This window comes from Saccostrea echinata, unplaced genomic scaffold (genome assembly GCF_033153115.1).
Source record: "Saccostrea echinata isolate AGI-Se365-2 ecotype Australia unplaced genomic scaffold, CSIRO_AGI_Sech_v1 ptg000056l, whole genome shotgun sequence".
Classification (NCBI taxonomy): domain Eukaryota; kingdom Metazoa; phylum Mollusca; class Bivalvia; order Ostreida; family Ostreidae; genus Saccostrea; species Saccostrea echinata.
The window spans coordinates 9,526,812-9,544,327 of record NW_026889805.1 but is presented as its reverse complement, the minus strand read 5'-3'; the positions used below and the strand labels follow the sequence as shown (position 1 = coordinate 9,544,327).

Here is a 17,516-nt window from a genome sequence, read left to right as displayed (position 1 = left end):
AAAATGTCTAATGGACTGTGATGCAATAAATTGAAAGTATTTTATTATTGTTCTGTTTTTTAAATATATTTGCAAACATTATTGATTAGACATGTCTAAAGAATTTTAAGGGTACAAAGGGTCAGTTTTACTCACCCGTGACGAATTACCAAAACTGAATCCCTGCGGCTTGAATTTTTATACCTTGATGTCAATATTTTTTTTTATCTTAATGTTTTTTCCAACTTTTTTAAGAGTACAATATTACATTAAAAAACTTCACGCTTTATAAGTGGAACTTATTAATATTAGTATCATTACTGGTCCTAAGTTTCTTTCAGAATATTTTGAATGAAATGTGAAGATAACGAACAGTGATCATGCTCAAAAGTCCATTTTAGTAATACAGATTGTGAGCAAACAACCTCTGAAAACAAATATTGGGATCCTGTGACATAGAAGAGTGAGCATCCCCTGCCGACCGGATACACCTTCTGTGAGCCCCTTGTCATGATTGGGTGAACGGATAAATATGAAGTCAATTTAGTGTGTGACCTTACAATTTGTATGAAGACGTCAGTCAAAAGCCGACCTAACTTTCACACATTAAATTTGTCACCCTGGAATAAATTCCTTCGTGATACTGAATGGGGAATTTGGGGAATTAACTCTGGAAGTGCTGAAACTGCCAATCGGCTTCTACAGGAATATCTAATTGGAAAAATGGAAACAAAGTCCGATTTAACACAAATAGATCTTTATTGATAGAGCTCTCAGTAGAAAAAGTTTTATGAACATGAGTACAATTAAAACAAAACATTGACAAATTAATCACGGAATCTAGTCCGAGAACAATGTAATTAGCAAAAATAAGTAGTAATAATGCGTAACGCATACTATAATAAATTCCATTAGGTTTTATAAACTGAAATATTAAAACACACTAAGTTTTTACCGTTGTGAGAAACTTTTGGTTTGTATTTGATCGAGCTTAACTAACTTCTCAGACTAGAGAGCTCCGTTTAAATTAAGGCGGTACAATTCAATTCGTACAAAATATCATTCAGTTCATTCGTTTAAAAGAATTTAGAACAAAAAAATAAAGATATCAAGATACTTTAAAGTTAAAATAAAAATAATTCAACATAACATTACGTAATAAAAAAGGTAACATTATTCTACAGCTACAATGTTACGTGAAATTTATGAACTTCACACTAATTAATTAAAACAAAAATAAAATGAGCTATCAAAAATAAAAAAAAAGAAAAATCAGAATAAAAACTTTACTTATTATGAGAGAGGAAAAAAACTTTTTAATAAATATTGTCAAAAAGTAATTCAAGCTGACCTAATTGAAAAAATGGACAAAAGAAATAAAAATTACTAGCCTGTTATTTGAGAAATTGACTTAAAATCAATATTCAAAAATTTTGAAAATAAAAGAAGTACATGAATTCATATAATACAACCTGTTACATTAAAAGTTTAAAATTGATCAATTTAAACTTATCTATAACAATCTGAGATTGTTATAGATAAGTTTAAATTGATAAATTTTAAACTTTTAATGTAACATAACGACAAACTGTATTTGCAAAGTAGACTTTTCTCACCTAATAAAAATTAAAATTCAGTGGAATTCTTTTGTGTATTTATTTAAAGTTGCATAATGAGTCAAAACCATGTGTTTCTTTTAAGAAAACTGTATCACAAAACAATAGATTTCTGTGAAATACGAATATAGCGAAGTTTTGACAACTCAACTGCACTGTAAAGCAAGAAAAAACTGCATAATATAAGTGCCGGAAAAACTAATGTTGTATCTATCGCTTTGTTTTTATCGTCAATGTCAACAGGTCACGCGTCCTTTATTTTTAGCGTGAAACTTGTAAGCAACATTGAATTGGGGCAAGCAGAAGTAAGGAATAAGATATGATCATCTTTTTTGAAGATTGTATCAAAATTCTCAGTCATCTGACATTTATATCTATGGAATTGAAACCATGGTAAATTCTTCAACTTTTCAGCGCATGCGTACAATAAAGAGGAAGAAGTGAAGCAATATTTTTGTGATGGGTTATACAAAGATTTTTTTTTCTTTTATTTTCCCCATTAAATTAGATTTGTTAGGTTCTGAAACCTGTAATTTTCTAAAACCTAATATCTTCAAGAACTGAAAAAAATTTGCATGTGTCAGGCAAAAATTCTACTGTTGTCAATTTTCCCGTTTGTCGGTCAGTGTCACTTTAAACATAATTATGATAGTAATTTCAATGAGGATGTTGATAAATAATAATAAATAAATGAAAACCATTTCTTTCTTTGTCAATTTTAATCATCATGTTTTCATTGACTTAAATATTAAATATGTAAACACCAACTGCAGTCTTGTGTGTTCAGCAAAAACACAGACGTCGTAACACTACTGGACGAAAAAAGTGCTGAGAATCCCAAATTTTACTGATAATGTTTGATAATTACTGATACGGTGCTGTTCTTGCTGATAAATACTGATATTTACTGTTATTATTACTGTCGTTGCTGATAATTTTAGTTGTTTCTGATAAATACTGATAATTACTGTCGTCTTTACTGTGGAGTCTGATAAATACTGATAAATACTGTTGATGTGCTGTCGATGCTGAGATTTACTGATAATTACTGTCGTCATTGTTTTTAATCTGGGAAGGGACTAAAATAGCCTAAGAAATGATTATTTGTTTTAAAGAAAGTATTTTATCAACAAATTCATTACAGTATTCTAACCAAAAAAAATCATTCTAGGAAAAAAAGTCTCATTTTATTTGTTTTCATATTTCATGTATTAATTTTATCATAATCATTTTTACATCATAATGTTAAAATTAGATCATAAATGTTTGTGTTTTTCTTTACCTTTATATTTCTCCTTTCACAAAGTTTTCAATATCTGCGGAAAATAATGATTGTGTTGTTATTGCGGTGGTTTTTCTCCCCAAGTACTTTTTAAAACAAGTTTTTATTTTTAAAGGTTAAAAAAAAAATCCCATCTCATATTTTTTCCACGTGTATTTGTATTGTCATCAAAAGCTTTTAGAGGGTATCTTTAATATAGTCAATGGTTGTTATTGTCAATTTATTTTTTCGTGTGGAGAAGTGAACATGTATGAGCTCTATAAGTTGAGACCCCCCCCCCCCCTCTATTAACATACAACTCTCATTTTAAGAAGACACTTTAGCCATTATTAAATATATCTCACAAAAAAATCTATTCTGATTTTATGTTGTGTACACTATGTCCTTTTATTGAAGAATGTGACAGGTTTGAATAATAAAAATAAAACATCTTTAATTTGTAGAAAAATCTCTGTAATATACATATAGCCAGTGCGCTCTAGTTCTCTGATTATGTCCTCGATGCAAATTTGATATCATTGTGTGGTATCGACGCTTTCTATCTTTCGATTTTTTTTTATTTTAATTGTTAAGCCATCAGTACACTATAAATCTTATGCAGTGTGATTTTCAATCAATGAAATACACGTCTTTCTTTAATTCTTTGTTAATAGTACATAAATCTGCGTTAGGTCTATGGACATACGCCAGTATCAGGGAGATCAATAAATAACTGCTTATACATGTTATACGCGGTCAGTCAGTTAAAAAAACAAAACAAAATAAAATAAAACAAAACTTGAAGTTACTTTCATCCATTAATGCCGTCTAGCTAAATTGCTGTTCTGGAACACACATGTCAACCACGTGTAAAAGTTCTACTTTCGTTTTGAGAATCGGGTCAATTATTATAATAGTACATTCTGTGTAAATTTTGTAAAATTAGAAATAGTTTTGTACAGAGATTATAATGTTTTTTTTATTCCATTTTCTCCTTGTCGGAGACCTTTGTATAAACAAACAGTACAGGCTGGGCGCTTACCGACTTGATTATGCTTTTTAGAACAAAAAAGGGGGGGGGGGTGAAATACTGTCAACTTAAAACTGATACGCGCAAGGTTGATTCTTTAGTTTTATGTTTAATAAGTCATACATGTTATAATTACTTATTACATATTTTTTATATACATGAATAAAATTATTTTAGAGAATCAATGAACGATACCAAATTCAGAACTATAACATTTATTCATGAGTGCGATAAACAACGTCATGTTACTGTCATTCAAAATTCATAAAAGATTTTTTTCATGGATTCTGAGCGATGTGGAGTTTAATTCCCTGTTTCTGAATTGTGAACAGTTAATGCTAATATAATTTCAATAATTGATTTCACTAAACAATCTATTTTTTTTAATTTATATGTACATTTTGCATAATGTTTTAATTATAAGATGAAGTCAAATGTTCCGTATCAATTTCTCGTCTCCGTTTCACGGGCCCCAAACCATCGTTAACAGAGATTCAGAATTGAAAATACATGTAGCCCCCTCCCCGGGATTTTCTTTTAAATTTTTCTCAAGCATTTCAAGAAATGTGCATAAAACTAACAAATAAAATTAAATACTGAGCAAAGATAGATTTATGTGAATTCAAATAATTATTGAATATTAAGTCTGTACAATGTATATGTATATAACTTCATTTCTTTCTTTTTTATCTTAGCACTGCAATGTCCTATTTTGCTAAATAGTTTTTTTTTCAATTTTCAATTTTATTCGTCAACAAATTGAATATTACAAGATATTTTTTTTTCCGTGCGACCGTAAAGATTTTCCTGCTCAAAGAAGAAAGTACATGTACAGTGTAGGTAGTTTGTTTATTATGTACACCGGTGGTCGCAGACGAGGAACAATAAGTAATAAGTGCCCATTGTTACGCTGACCACTACAATTTACATGGAATATACAAGTTGTACCCCGTTCTACCCCGGGGCGGAAGACTTGTACGCAATACAGCCAAATCAGAGACTGATCTTCGATTTTTGATCAATGAAGATCAATTTATTAAGTAAACATATTATACTAGGTCTCATTTCTTATTTCACATTCCATAAATTAATGAGATTTTAAAAATTATTAAATAAAAGTTTTTCGTGTCATGAAATTTTAAGAGACCAACATCAAAATAACATAAACACGTGTGCACCTTCGCTCTGACACTGCACTAATTTTTAATCAGCCCCCAATCTGCCGGTTGCACATGTATGTATCGTGCACATGTAGATGTAGACTGAAGAGATATTCTGGAAGAATCTAAAATGCCTATATTACGTTCAAATGAATGAATAAATAAATAAATAAATAACTAAATAAATAAATAAATATCTTTGCCTCTAGATTGAACATATTCACCTCTGTTTTCATCTCTTTATTAAATTTAAATATGCATAAAATTTCTAATTTTCGAGCAAATTTTCAAATATCTTGACAGAGACCAGAAAACCAAACATTTGAAAATGAAAAAAAAAATAAATAAATGTCTTTGAGAAAGAAAAAACAAAAATAGCTATATGAAAGGTCATCTTTAAAAAGAAAATGTCGTCCTCTCTTGACCAGTTGACGGAGTGAAACCGTGCGAATCTGTTAATCAAACTTTTCTAATCTGCAGGAAATATTTTTTATCCCAAATTTTTTTCCCACCCATTAAGAACTATTTCTTATTATTGAAAAAAAAACATCACCGACCTCCCTACCCAAATATCTTGGAGTCGGGAGAGGGCGGCGATAAATCTTTTTAAAAGGATAGCCTTATTTTCTTTTTATTTACAGTACATTAATAAAATTCCATTTATCTTGCTTACAGATAAATTATACTATTTTCATAGATTGGTAGAAAACATTTGCTTAATATAGGCGGAAGGTTTCATTTATTTATTGTCAACATTTTCACAACCGTATTGTAGTAAATGAGATTAGTGTAAATTTTGTCACTAGCAGAACATTTAAAGAAATATCAAAATGTTGTAATGATAATTTATAATTAAAAGAAAGAAATAATTGAAGGTTTTTACAGCCCTCAGTTCTTCTTTAGCCCTTCCCAGCTTAAGAACAAAGACCACAGTAATTATCAGCTTAATATAGGCGGAAGGTTTCATTTATTTATTGTCAACATTTTCAAAACCGTATTGTAGTAAATGAGATTAGTGTAAATTTTGTCACTAGCAAAACATTTAAAGAAATATCAAAATGTTGTAATGATAATTTATAATTAGAAAGAAATAATAAGAAAGAAATAATTGAAGGTTTTTACAGCCCTCAGTTCTTCTTTAGCCCTTCCCAGCTTAAGAACAAAGACCACAGTAATTATCAGTAAATCTCAGCATCGACAGCACATCAACAGTATTTATCAGACTCAACAGTAAAGACCACAGTAATTATCAGTATTTATCAGAAACAACTAAAATTATCAGCAACGACATTAATAATAACAGTAAATATCAGTTTTTATCAGCAAGAACAGCCCCGTATCAGTAATTATCAAACATTATCAGTAAAATTTGGGATTCTCAGCACATTTTTCGTCCAGTAGTGTAAGAAAGGAGTTTATCATATGTGTTCCCCTTTATCTCGTGGATATCACTCATTTTTTCATATCCCACTGTTGTGACGTCACAATGGGTTTTTATTCAATGTTGTCGTAAGAAAGAAGTAAAATCCAGGCTTTTGGTATCATTGACAGCTGCCTTTTCAATAAAAATGGAACTCGTAGATTTACTTACCTTGTCATTGGTCATTTGCAAAATTATTTTGTTAAAAAACTTTCTGAAGTTGACATTAAAAAGATGCTTGAGTTTCTGATTGACAATATCTATGTAGTTTTTGGAGACCAGGTCTTCCAACAATCTATTGGAATTCCCATGGGTACAAATTGCGCCCCGTTATTTGCAGACCTTTTTTTGTATTCATATGAAGCAGAATTTGTCCAAAATCTTATACGTGAAAAGAAGAAAACACCTGCTGTGGCCTTCAACTCGACATTTAGATATATCGACGACGTATTGTCTATAAACAATTGTTATTTCCATTCTTATGTCGATATACCGTTCACGGTAGCTCAGTCGGTTGAGCGCTCGCTCCGTGATCGGGAGGTCGTGAGTTCGAATCTCGGCCGCGACAGACCTAAGTCGATAAAAAAATAGGTAGCAACTGTTCCTTCGCCATGCACTCGGCACTTTGGAGTGAAAGTTGCGGGTCTTTCGGATGAGACCTTAAAAACCGAGGCACCGTGTCACGGCAGGCGTTGGCACGATAAAGATCCCTCACTGCTCAATGGCCCTGAGTGCCGAGTAAAGGTCAAAATTTGAAGCCCTTCACCGGTATATGGTGACGTCTCTATATGAGTGAAAAATTCTCGAATGGGACGTAAAACAATATACAATCAATACAATCAATCTTATGTCGATACGATATATCACGGTGAGCTTGAGATAAAAGATACTACAGAGTCTGACACATCTGTTTCATATTTGGATATTTTACTTGAAAAAGACGTTAATGGTAATCTAACAACCAAGCTTTATGATAAACGTGATGACTAACTTTTCAATCGTCAACTTCCCTTACTTATGCAGCAATATACCTTCATCACCTGCATATGGGGTTTACATCTCTCAGTTGATTCGATACGCAAGAGCATGCTCTACGTATGTACAATTTCTAAAACGAGGTAAATTATTGACAAACAAATTGATAAAAGAAGAATATCAGCAGTCTCGTTTAAAGTCATCATTTCGTAAGTTCTATGGTCGATACAATGGCCTTGTCAGCAAATACAATTTATCATTGAGTCAAATCCTGACTGACGTTTTTCATACTAAGTGTTAGGCCTTTATTTACACACTGAATTGTCGACGGATTTTTCTGTTATTTCCCGATCATGACAAAGAGCACACGGCGGGTGTGACTGGTCGGCAGGGTATGCTCACTCCTCGATGGCACCTGATCCCACCTCTGAAATTTTGGAGGTCCGTGTTTGCTCTGCACCTATTTTGTAATGTTTAATGGACTTTTGAACTTGAATACTGTTCGTTATCTCCATATATTTCATACAAAGTCTTTTTGAAATCGAGCAGAAATCATCAATTAGGAATTTATTTTGAATTGCGATGCTATACTTCCGTATCATACATAGAGAATAATACATACCCTTTTCCATGTAACATCCTGTACCTGTATCAGCCCGAGCCACCAATATCAGACAGAGGGCCGAGGGCTGATTTTGGTGTCTCAGGTATTATGTATTCTTCTCTGTTATACACTGTTGAAGCATGAGCATTTATATACTTCTCGAATGAACGTGTAAATGTGAATAAATAAAGGAAAAAGTAATGAAAATAGTTTGTTGTACATAAATATGTTTATATATACAACATAATTCTGGTATTTTGGTAACTTGTTTTATCTGAATTTCGGAAAGAAAAGAGGTATAGGTTTTATTTCTTTATATGCAAAACTTTACTTTCTAACAGAAATCGGCTGGGTTGTCAAACATGGTTAAAGTAGAGTTGTCAAATGTTTTTAGCCATTATATTTTTTCAGATGTTGTGTTAAAAATATTGTGGAAATATGATACACACATTAAAAAGAAATATGAGAGGGACTTTGACTCACGATAAATGTATACATTTTACCTACTCAAATTTAAAAACTAGTCTAACAATAGATGCCGTTATTGTGTGGGGAAAGGAGCTATGATGATTCTTCTGTGCGTTTTCACATTGATCGTCTCGTCTTCAGAAGGTAAGCCTAAAAAAATATTAAAAGAGTGTTTCTAAAGAAAAAAAACTAGTTCATTAAAATCTAATATAAAAGATTGATTTTTTTCACGTGACACGAAAGCCATCAAACGCCAATGGGCCTCAGAAGTTACAGCCTTTTCGTCACAGCACAACACAGCCGGGTAAAATCCTTATAAGTCTGTTTAGTTTCTAATTTCTGATGTAATTTATATGTTTAATCTTATGAATTTTTTCAATTTCAATATCCTATTCATAGTTTTTGCATTTTTTACAGATACTCAGCAAAACAGATGTTGGGAAAACCCAATGTTTATCCTCGCTATGGTGATTTCCCAGGGACATGGACACAGGCAACTGGACAACTAAATGAGAACCAGTTTATACAGGTACAATGTCATTTCAAGAAATAAGTTAACAATGACAAAGTTAATCATGTGATTGTTATTCTTTTCACCGAATATTGTTCCTTCCTTAATCAAAAGCCATATGCAGATTTAAAAAAAAATGTTTTATGTACCGTGATAAATAAGGATGGTCAACCCACAGGTGAAAGATTACTTACCGGGCAGAAAGCTCCTTTTGCAAATTCAAAGCTAATGATATATAAAAGCTAAGGTTGCAAAGTAATCTTTAAGGTATGATTTTGTTTTATTTCCAGGTCAGATTTCCAGAAAAGGTTTGGCTTACCAAGGTTGTTATATATGAAACGTATAATGCCGGAACTGTCAAGAGAATATTGGCGAAGAATAAAGAAAACCAGTGGGTTGAAATTTTTGACGTTTCCCCTGAACACACAATCGATTTGGCTAGGAAATTCTCCCCAATAATAAAAGTGAGTTTTTTTTAAATTGTATTTTCTGTTAAAATGTTTAGTAAAAATTCATTGTTTGTTTTAATAATTTCATAGTACACATGGCAATGATTTTTTTTCCTTCTTTGTTTTTTGACTTGTCTTAGGTGAAAAAAAACTTTTTGAAAATGCGTGAAAACTTACATATAGCTATATGATATAGAGCTGAAAATATAATGATTATTTTGTCTCCTTCACTATTCTAAGTCGGCATCGTTTTAGCAACGAATGATTTGTAGATCGTAAAACCGTAAATATTTAAATATTTCTTAATGAACTCTTAATTGATCCTCATTATATTCAGAAAGTGAATTTTCCTGTGAACGAGTTGAGAATAGAATTTGATTGTTCTATTTCTTCCTCTTGGGTAGAAATCGATGCAGTCGAAATCGTTGGAGGTATTTGGTTTAATCTAAATATTATATCTGTAATTGAAATTAATTTCATATTAAAATATATTTTATTCAGACATCATGAAAAGTAAAGAAGAATTTTGATCTGTGATTATTCTCCTAAATATTAATTAGAGGTTTGATAAAAAAAACGACATTAATTGTTTAAGTGATAAATTTAATTGCATGGTATAAAAACAACTTTATTAAAAATAAGGAAATAGTACATTAAAGAAGACAAAAGGATACGGATATTTAATTACATGAAGAAGCTTAGAAAAAGACTTAGAGAATTACGAAGAGACACCTACTGCATAATGGAAAAATGAAATTTAATCTGTTTTTCACTATATGTATTTAATGTGGAGTCTTTAAGCGCACCCTGTTTGAGATGTGTTTGGATTATATAATCTTGATTTATTTTATGTCCATGTTTTATCAGTCCCTTTTTTTCCTTTACAAAGGTGAATGCCCTGAACAGTTTAAAAAGATGTGGGATTCTTGTTATCTGATCAAGAAGGATAAGGTATCAGCAGACACAGCATTTGTAAGTAGAAAGGGATTGGGGAATGAATATATACAAATGATAGTAGGTAAATCATAATTACTTTTTCTTTTAAAAAATTATCATATAAAGGGTACATAACAAAAATTCGATACATGGATTGATATATGATTTTTGACTGATTTTGAATGGAAATGACATAAATAATCAATCCCTAAAATATAAAGAAATCGTAAGTTTTCTTTGGTGCATAGATAAACAACTTTGCATTGTTTTCTATGTAATTCTATACAAAATTTTGCACATATTTTTGACATTGTGACAAAATCTTACAAAAGTCTCCCAATTTCCCCAGAAAATATCATTCAGGCTACCTTTTTGAATATTAGTCTATGAGAAATATTTGCTGATTTCTGAAAAAAAGTTTGTTTGTGTTATTTATCCTTAATGTTGTTTTCTGGATTACATCCTATAGGCAAACTGTTTAGATGCCGGTGGTTATCTGGCCAACTTTGAAACAATAGAAGAAGCTTTGCAAATGAAAAAGATTTTGAAGAAAATGAACACAGGTACTAATTTAAATTTCATGGGTACCATTTTTTAAATTACTTATATTTCTTTTATTTCAAACTTCACCTTTATCTTTTTTTTATACAATCAGAGAATGACCTTTTCAATTCCATACTTATTTGACTTTAATGAAAAATTAAGATCTTCCTTTTACGTTGGGGGAAGAAACATAAACAGAAGAAAACCCGGGGGTGATTGGAGGTGGATCAAACATGGACAAATGACCAAAATGACGTATCATGCCTTTGGTATCGGACAGCCCAATGGATCTGATAAGGCTCCCCAGGACTGCATGTATTTTGATGTAGGAGAACGGTACACGTTCCACGATGTCTTCTGCGATAGTGATACACACCTTGGTGGCTATATCTGCGAAGCATGAAAATTGTCAAATTGATTATAATAAAAAATGAAAGAAATTCATTATTTGCGGAGTTTCTAAATTCTTTTGCACAAAAAGGAAAAGACATGCATCTAGTGCTCCTGGTGTACAAGGGGCAATTGTGTTCATGAGTGACATTCCGTCAGAAAAGTGTTTCTTAGGAATGACACCAGCACCCTTTCGCTTTTCTTCAATTTTTCATGTTATTGATTTTTTTCTTTTGATCTGTTTTCCGTCCCTCATATTAAAGCTGGAATAATTTACATTTCAAAAATGTGAATGTTAGACCTATGTTTCATTTAAATGGGGGTATGTTGAATTAAAAATTTGCTTATAAATCGTTTTTATATACACTATGAGTTTCTTCAGTTTTATAAAATATTGCATATCACTTTCAATAACACAAAATAATGCTTCGAGTAAGTCTCGTTTCTGTCTTTAAACTAATTTAACCAACGTTGAAATAAGTTAAGAGTCTAGATTCACGAGAGGATTAGGTATGGGGGTTTGGTGATTCGCTAGTTATTTGGTAATATAATCGTTTAAATCAATTTATCAGTCAATAATCAAATGAGACTGGAAATCGGAAAACAAGCAGTAAAATTCAACTTTGACACAAAATGTCAATAATTGTAAATCTTATTCACTTACTCTTTGTTTTGTGATTTCTGAACTTCATAAAATCTCTCAGTTATTGTATTATACACATGGGCTTCATGTACTTAGCTATTAAATAACTAAAAAAATTGTGTAAAAATCTAATCAAATGATAATATTATCATCCAAAAACATGTCTTACGATTTCTTGAGAGACTAACTTTACAATTTTTTATGAGTTAGAATTTTAGGTTTGCGATCGATGATTTGAATTAAATATTTTGTAAGATTTCATTTCAAATTAGAAAATTCTTGAGTCGAAAATACTCATAATTCAATTTTAAAAAAATCAGTTGACTCATATATACCTTTATCCAAAATATTTTCGATAAGATTTAGCATTGATAAAATAGGTGTAATCCTACTCTGAGAAAAAGAAATGGAACATCTGGCTCCAGTGTGAAATTTACCCATCAAGGGAAAGTCCTACTCTAGAGAACAGATTACGGTGGGAAAGCTGGCTCTGGGAAATTCTACTTGAAAACACCGGTAATTTTTTTAACTAGCTTATATTTCTGGAACAAAAATAAGCTTTTTAGGAAATCTTATTCTTGTACTTTTTGGTCGTCCATTAAAATCTACATTTTTGATAAAATATATATGTTTCTTACTCATTATCCAGAATCTTATCGCAAGAGGTGTTCTGGGTTTCGCAAATCTACCGTTAAGATTTGTCCTAAGACAGATCATTAGATGAAATATGAAAATTATGAACAGTATTCAGTCTCGAAAGTCCAGTGAAACGATACAAATTTGGAGTAGACCTCAAAATTTAGACCATCTTTAACATCTGACTTATGACAATCATAAGCTAAAGCTATGTCACTGCTATTTCACAAAACTATCTGGAGTGTAAAAAATCTTAAGACAAGTAATAGTACAAATTTCATACTTTTATATAACAAGGATTTTTTTTAAAATAAAAGTTTTCACTAGGTTTAGTCGCCTTTCTTAAATAAATTTCAATATTTAGTAGTGTGTCTTAAATAATTCTTTACTTGCTTTGAAAATACATTTTGTTGCACCAACTTCAATGTACTTGGGTGGAGGCTAAATTTCAATACATTTCATTACAAATGTTACATTAAAAATTTAGACTTTATCACGTTAAACTGGTCTTAAACAGTTTAGACTGTAAGTTATACTAGTACATAAGTTTAACTTGATAAAATCTAAACTTTTAATGTAACACAAAGACTGTGTGAGAAATGAAAGTACTAATAAATTTGCATAAATTTCTTTTGCTCAGAAAAATAAAGGTTGTTAAAAAATGTATAATGTGATACTAATTAGAATTAAATTCACTATTGCATTTATGCCTGTGCGAATAATCCAGTTGAAACATCAAAGTGTGTTCAAAGTACCACGGTGTCTCTGAAATGTCTTTACTGCTACTAAAATAACCCTGCTATCCAACAAAGTAGAGAAAAGAAAGAACAATTATCAATCAGAATTTAACAGTTGCGAATGCTTTGAAGAAGGAAACATGTAGCTTCAAATGTTACAGTAGTAATTACATGTATAATCGATTACATCAAGTTGGCCTTCTTACAGTAGCTATATTGAGTTTCCATACACATCTGGTAGATGAAAGTAGGAGGGGTGTACCTAAAGAACCAAAACTGTTTCATCTAATTCTCTGAAAAAAGTCATCAAAATTATTAAAATAAACTGAAAAGTCTTACAAATGTAGGGGGCTACAGAACTAATGTTCTTTTTTAACTTTAAAGGACGGGTCTTGTCCAAAGCATAAACCAGAAGTCTCTGACGAGACTGTAGTTCTACTGGTTGTTCTTATAAAGGAAGATAAAGATTAGCACTTAGACTTAAAACTTTGCAACAGCAATATATAGAATAATGATCCTTGGTTTAGTCTCTTTTTGTTGCAATGTTGCAAGATTTATTGCAATCAGACTAAAATGCTATGAATACAAAATTTGTTACGGACAGACAGACACACAGACGGACAGACAGACAGACAGACACACAAGGGTAAAACAGTACACCCCCCTCTCCTTCGGAGCGGGGGTATAATTATGTATCTCAGTCTAGTCTACTTGTATGCCACGTTATACTGAAATCAGACAAAAAGTGTAGGAGGAGTAGAGTTTTGAAAGTATTTCAATAAAATTTCTATTTTTATTAACCATGGCAACACTGTTCATCGAAATCCAAAACTGGTACAAAGAATTATGTATCTTAGTGTAGTCTACTTGTGTGGTAAGTTATACTGAAATCAGGCCAAAATGTAGGAGGAGGAGCATTTTGAAGGTATTTTAAGGAAATTTCTAATTTTAGTAACCATGGCAACACCGTTCATCGAAATCAAAAACCGATGCACAGAATTATGTATATTAGTATAGTCTACGAGTGTGCAAAGTTATACTGAAATCGGACCAAAACTGTAGGAGGAGTAGAGTTTTGAAAAATTGTTTACAGACGGACGGACAGACAGACAAACGGACGGACGACGGACACCTTACTATCGCATAAGCTCTTCTTGTCTCTGACCAGTAGAGCTAAAATCTCGCAAATACTTCAAATTTTTATCGATTCAAAATTAATTTACATAATATATCCATAAATCTAATTGCGTTAGCCATTTTACAAAATGCATACGTATGAAACGAGAATTAGCAATGCTTTTCTCATAGAAAATATAACATTCCAGTGAAAAATTGAGCTTTGTGAATAAATTTAAAATTATATGATGTTAAAGTAAGTTATAAATGATATCTGGATCTTACATAAACATGTACAGGCCCGTAAGAAGAATTTTGGTTGGGGGGGGGGTGCACATCCAAGCACTTTCAATTGCGAGGGGCACTCAACCACACAAAAATTCCTTGCAAAGCAAATGAATAATGGGGCACAACCATAAAGTAGCTATGTTTTTTTTTTTATCGTACAGTATCTACTGGTAAAATCATTGGTGGTGGAAGGGTGATGGGGCATAGTTCCTATGGCCCTGATTTAGTCCGAAGTATTGTTTTATATTTGAGTACCGCTTTTTCTTCTAAAAACCTTCTGAGCCGAAAAATATACTATTGCCATGTTCAGACATGTATCTAGTTGTCTTAAGATAAAGATTAAGATAGATCTCAAGATTTAGTTTTGTCGACCAGTTATGGTGCAATCTTACGATAAATTTCGGTCTTAAGACAGATCTTAGTCATGAGATGGTTTTGTTTATCTCCGTAAAAGTTCAAATGCAGAAAACGACATAGAGACTTCGATGTCTTCTGCATGAGACCATTTAAGTTGTATATTTGATACTTTAAAAATATGTAATATTTTAAAAATGTTTAAGAAAAGGAAATATGCTATGAATACTTCCTACTACTTAAAAAATTAAGAATATCAGTTGTGACGGAATATTAAATTTATCATGATATGTGGTAGTTGTACTTTTTATCTTTTATGATATTTATTTTAATTAAATTGTGTTTATTATTCTCATTTATTATCTTATTCATCTAGGTATTCACTTATTCATCAAGCCTTGCGAAATGATGTACTAACACTTTATAATGTGTTTGTTCAGTGTATGTTTCCCAATCATGACAAGGAGCACACGGCGGCTGTGACCGGTCGGCAGGGGATGCTCACTCCTCCATGGCACCTGATCCCATCTCTGATGTTTTAGGGGTCCGTGCATGCTCTGCTCCTAATTTGTATTGTTTAACGGACTTTTGAGATTCAATACCGATTGTTATTACCATATATATCATTGTTATAAACCTAAACACCCCCTATTTTGTAAAATGTAAGACTCCTTATACTCTTCCATAAATGTGTATAATGGGTTATTCTATTATTTCACGTAACACTGATTTCTATTGGTCACTGTGGTTGAATGGTTTATAAGCTGGAATTGGCGGGAAGTATTTTGATAAATTTATTACTCTTAGAAACTGGTTTTGGAAAGGGTGTGAGGCGTAAGTCATGTAACCATTATGGAAGATAACCTGACCTTATTCATGTAAGTAAATTCAATAAATAATTACACCATTAAATAAGCACCTAAATAATTTCTTTAAGAATGAGGAATCTAAATAATTCACTTTAATCAAAACCTATAAAAAGGAGGGTGTGTGAAAGGTAATGAAAATATATGGGTATGCAAGAGTTATAACAGCAAGTTAACATTTTAATTTATTGAAGCATTCCAAAGAAGGGATTTTGTGAATTTGTTATATTACATTATTGTTAAGTAGGACATATTCATATCGGAGTTGAAAAGTTGTTCATAGCAATTCACAGTTCCACAAACTGATATGTGCTGATATGATAAAACAAATATGTCTATATCAGATTGAATAATGATAACACATGTACCTAATATTATGAAATATTTATATAAATTAGGAGTAGAAGTATACAGGTTTATAGAGATTATTAAACTGAGCGATTAAATAGTAATAAGCACTTTAATTATCCTCTGTTCTTTCCCAAAATAATGTTGAAACCTGAGGTGAATAGAAGTTTGATTTGACGCCATTGGTTAGTACATGTATGTCGTCATGCAATCTTTGATGTCCAATCTATTGGTAAAAAAAAATCGAGAAATTCAGGATTAGACTCATAATAAAAAACAGAAGCTGATGTACTAAGGATGTATATCCCCCTCAATTTCCTGTCGTTTAATTTACTTTATTTTTGTATATTTTATAACTGACTATATCTACTAGTGTAGGCCTATGCATGTTGTAGAAGAATCAGTCGACTCGTGTTTGGACAGGAGGTTCCAAAATTACCCCACCACCCACCCCTTTTAACTGTTCATGATTAGAAGAAATTTTCAAGCGACTAACTATAAAATCCTTGATTTTCAAAAAAGTGAGGTTAGCCTAGCTGTTAAAATACATTTACGCATTCGTTTAACTATTAAACAACAAATAAAGTAATTTTGTAGAGGTACGTACACATCAACAAAACAAATTTTAAGAAATTAAATTGAAAAACTATGTTTCATCTTAGCCTTGAAAAATGCATGTTTTTCAATTTTTATATTTTACGACAAAACTTATCGTTTAATTTAAAAAAAATACTTTTTTCGTGTAGCTGGTTCTGAAATGAAATATATGGAGATAACGAACAGTATTCAAGCTCAAAAGTCCATTATACAATACAAAATAGGAGCAGAGCAAACACGGACCTCCAAACATCAGAGGTGGGATCGGGTGCCATGGAGGAGTGAGCATCCCCTGCCGACCGGTCACACCCGCCGTGTGCTCCTTGTCATGATCGGGAAATAACGGAAAAATCCGTCGACAATTCAGTGTGTAAATAATGGCCTAACAATTAGTGTGAAAAACGTCAGTCAGCATTTGACTCAATGATAAATTGTATTTGCTGACAAGGTCATTGTATCGACCAAAGAACTTACGAAATAATGACTTTAAACGAGACAGCTGATATTCTTGTTTCATCAACTTATTTGTCAATAATTTACCTCGTTTTAGAAATTGTACATACGTAGAGCATGCTCTTGCGTATCGAAT

At 31.6% G+C, this 17,516-nt stretch overlaps 1 protein-coding gene across 1 annotated transcript; it reads left to right on the top strand.

Annotated features, from left to right (window-relative positions):
* The first annotated feature begins 8,608 nt into the window (after window positions 1-8,608).
* Window positions 8,609-11,378, top strand: LOC133173596 (uncharacterized). The gene is made up of 8 exons (XM_061308580.1): window positions 8,609-8,657; window positions 8,757-8,817; window positions 8,931-9,042; window positions 9,315-9,488; window positions 9,811-9,904; window positions 10,363-10,445; window positions 10,879-10,975; window positions 11,117-11,378. Exons 1-8 carry the CDS (start codon window positions 8,609-8,611, stop codon window positions 11,353-11,355), a joined length of 909 nt encoding a protein of 302 aa, XP_061164564.1. The 3' UTR covers window positions 11,356-11,378.
* The last annotated feature ends 6,138 nt before the right edge of the window (window positions 11,379-17,516 follow it).